At 41.0% G+C, this 1,323-nt stretch overlaps 1 protein-coding gene across 1 annotated transcript in view; it reads left to right on the top strand.

The window, feature by feature from the left end:
- Window positions 1-213: 213 nt before the first annotated feature.
- Window positions 214-1,323, top strand: part of LOC126109499 (basic salivary proline-rich protein 1-like) — a 4,960-nt gene continuing 3,850 nt past the window's right edge. The window contains exons 1-2 of the mRNA XM_049914522.1: window positions 214-274; window positions 428-549. Coding sequence (XP_049770479.1) covers window positions 214-274; window positions 428-549 — 183 coding nt within the window. The remainder of the gene's footprint in view (window positions 275-427; window positions 550-1,323) is intronic.

The raw sequence follows: 1,323 nt of genomic DNA, 5'->3' as shown, positions 1-1,323 counted from the left end.
TGAACAATTTTGAAGCAACTTTGTATTTTGGCCATGCATATCTCCGTTGTCATGGCTAACAGGGATGGAAGCTGATATTATGACAGCAGCAACACAATGTGACTAATGTGAACACATCCAATAAAGAGGAAACTGCAAATAAGAATTTTTTGTCGAGTAGTGACTTGAGCAGGAGTGTAATTGGACTGGGGCAGCCCAGCAACTAGGGTCCCAATGGCAGTCAAAACAAAGGAAATACAAGAAATTAAAATGGAAACAAAAAGTGGAAAAATAGGTAAAAACATCTGAGTAAACACGTCCACAAATGTCCATAGCTCATTGAGGGGCTACAGCAGTGGTCTGGAATTAGTCCTCTGAAAGTGAACTAAATGGATTTTGGTCCACTCAGCTTGTGTCAGTTGCTAACAGGATGTGGCTTAACTTCCAGCACTGCTGTACCTCATGAGAAACAAGTACTTTTATTCACTCTGTGAAGGCAGTACAGAATTCTCTGACCAGTCATTTGCACAGAAATTGGTGGTGGTGACTGCACTGAAGTCATTCCATGTGGTACTGTGTTGCAATCATTACTGTATGCCTCCTACCAGATTTAAACACATGATAATGAATTTAATAATGGTTACCGAGAGCCAAGGATGCTTGCACAAGGTAGACCAGAGTGGAGAACTGCATCAAACCCCATTCGGACTGACAATAACAATAACAACAACAAGAACAACTGCAGTCCATAAACTGGGTGAGTATGAGCCTAATACCAAGTGGTGCTTACTTTACAAACTGATTTTCTGCTACATCAGTTCCATACTGACTTCCCTCCTACCTCCCTTCCACCCACCCTACCTCCTTCCTTTCGCACTGCAGTTCTGCAAGTATGAAGTGACTGAGATGAGTGGCAGTATAGTTACATCCCACTCACCAAATCTATCACTCTTACTGAAGGGTGCAGTGATGTAAGACAGATTGTGATTTAGTAAGCAAATTGAGTGCACGGTCTTGCTATTGTTAGGTAGCACTGATTGGGACAAATGACCGACAGTCGAGATCAGATGGCCTCTAACAAAGCTGTGTTTAGTCAGGTTGTGGAGGATGCATGGGGAAATTACATGATGCAGTGTCCACAGTTGCATTTTTCCTCCATTACATGAAGGAAGAACAATCTCTGGACAAAGTTCATTGCTATAGCCCAGGATTCAGACAAGAAATAAACACGTTTTGTCCAACAGAAATTAAATGTCATATTGTTTCTTATTCTACATACAACATGAGGAAACACATGTACTCCATCAAATAAATGCAGCATACAGACCAATTTCTATATATAAA

Source organism: Schistocerca cancellata, chromosome 12 (assembly GCF_023864275.1).
Source record: "Schistocerca cancellata isolate TAMUIC-IGC-003103 chromosome 12, iqSchCanc2.1, whole genome shotgun sequence".
Lineage (NCBI taxonomy): Eukaryota > Metazoa > Arthropoda > Insecta > Orthoptera > Acrididae > Schistocerca > Schistocerca cancellata.
This window is presented reverse-complemented; position numbering and strand designations above follow the sequence as displayed.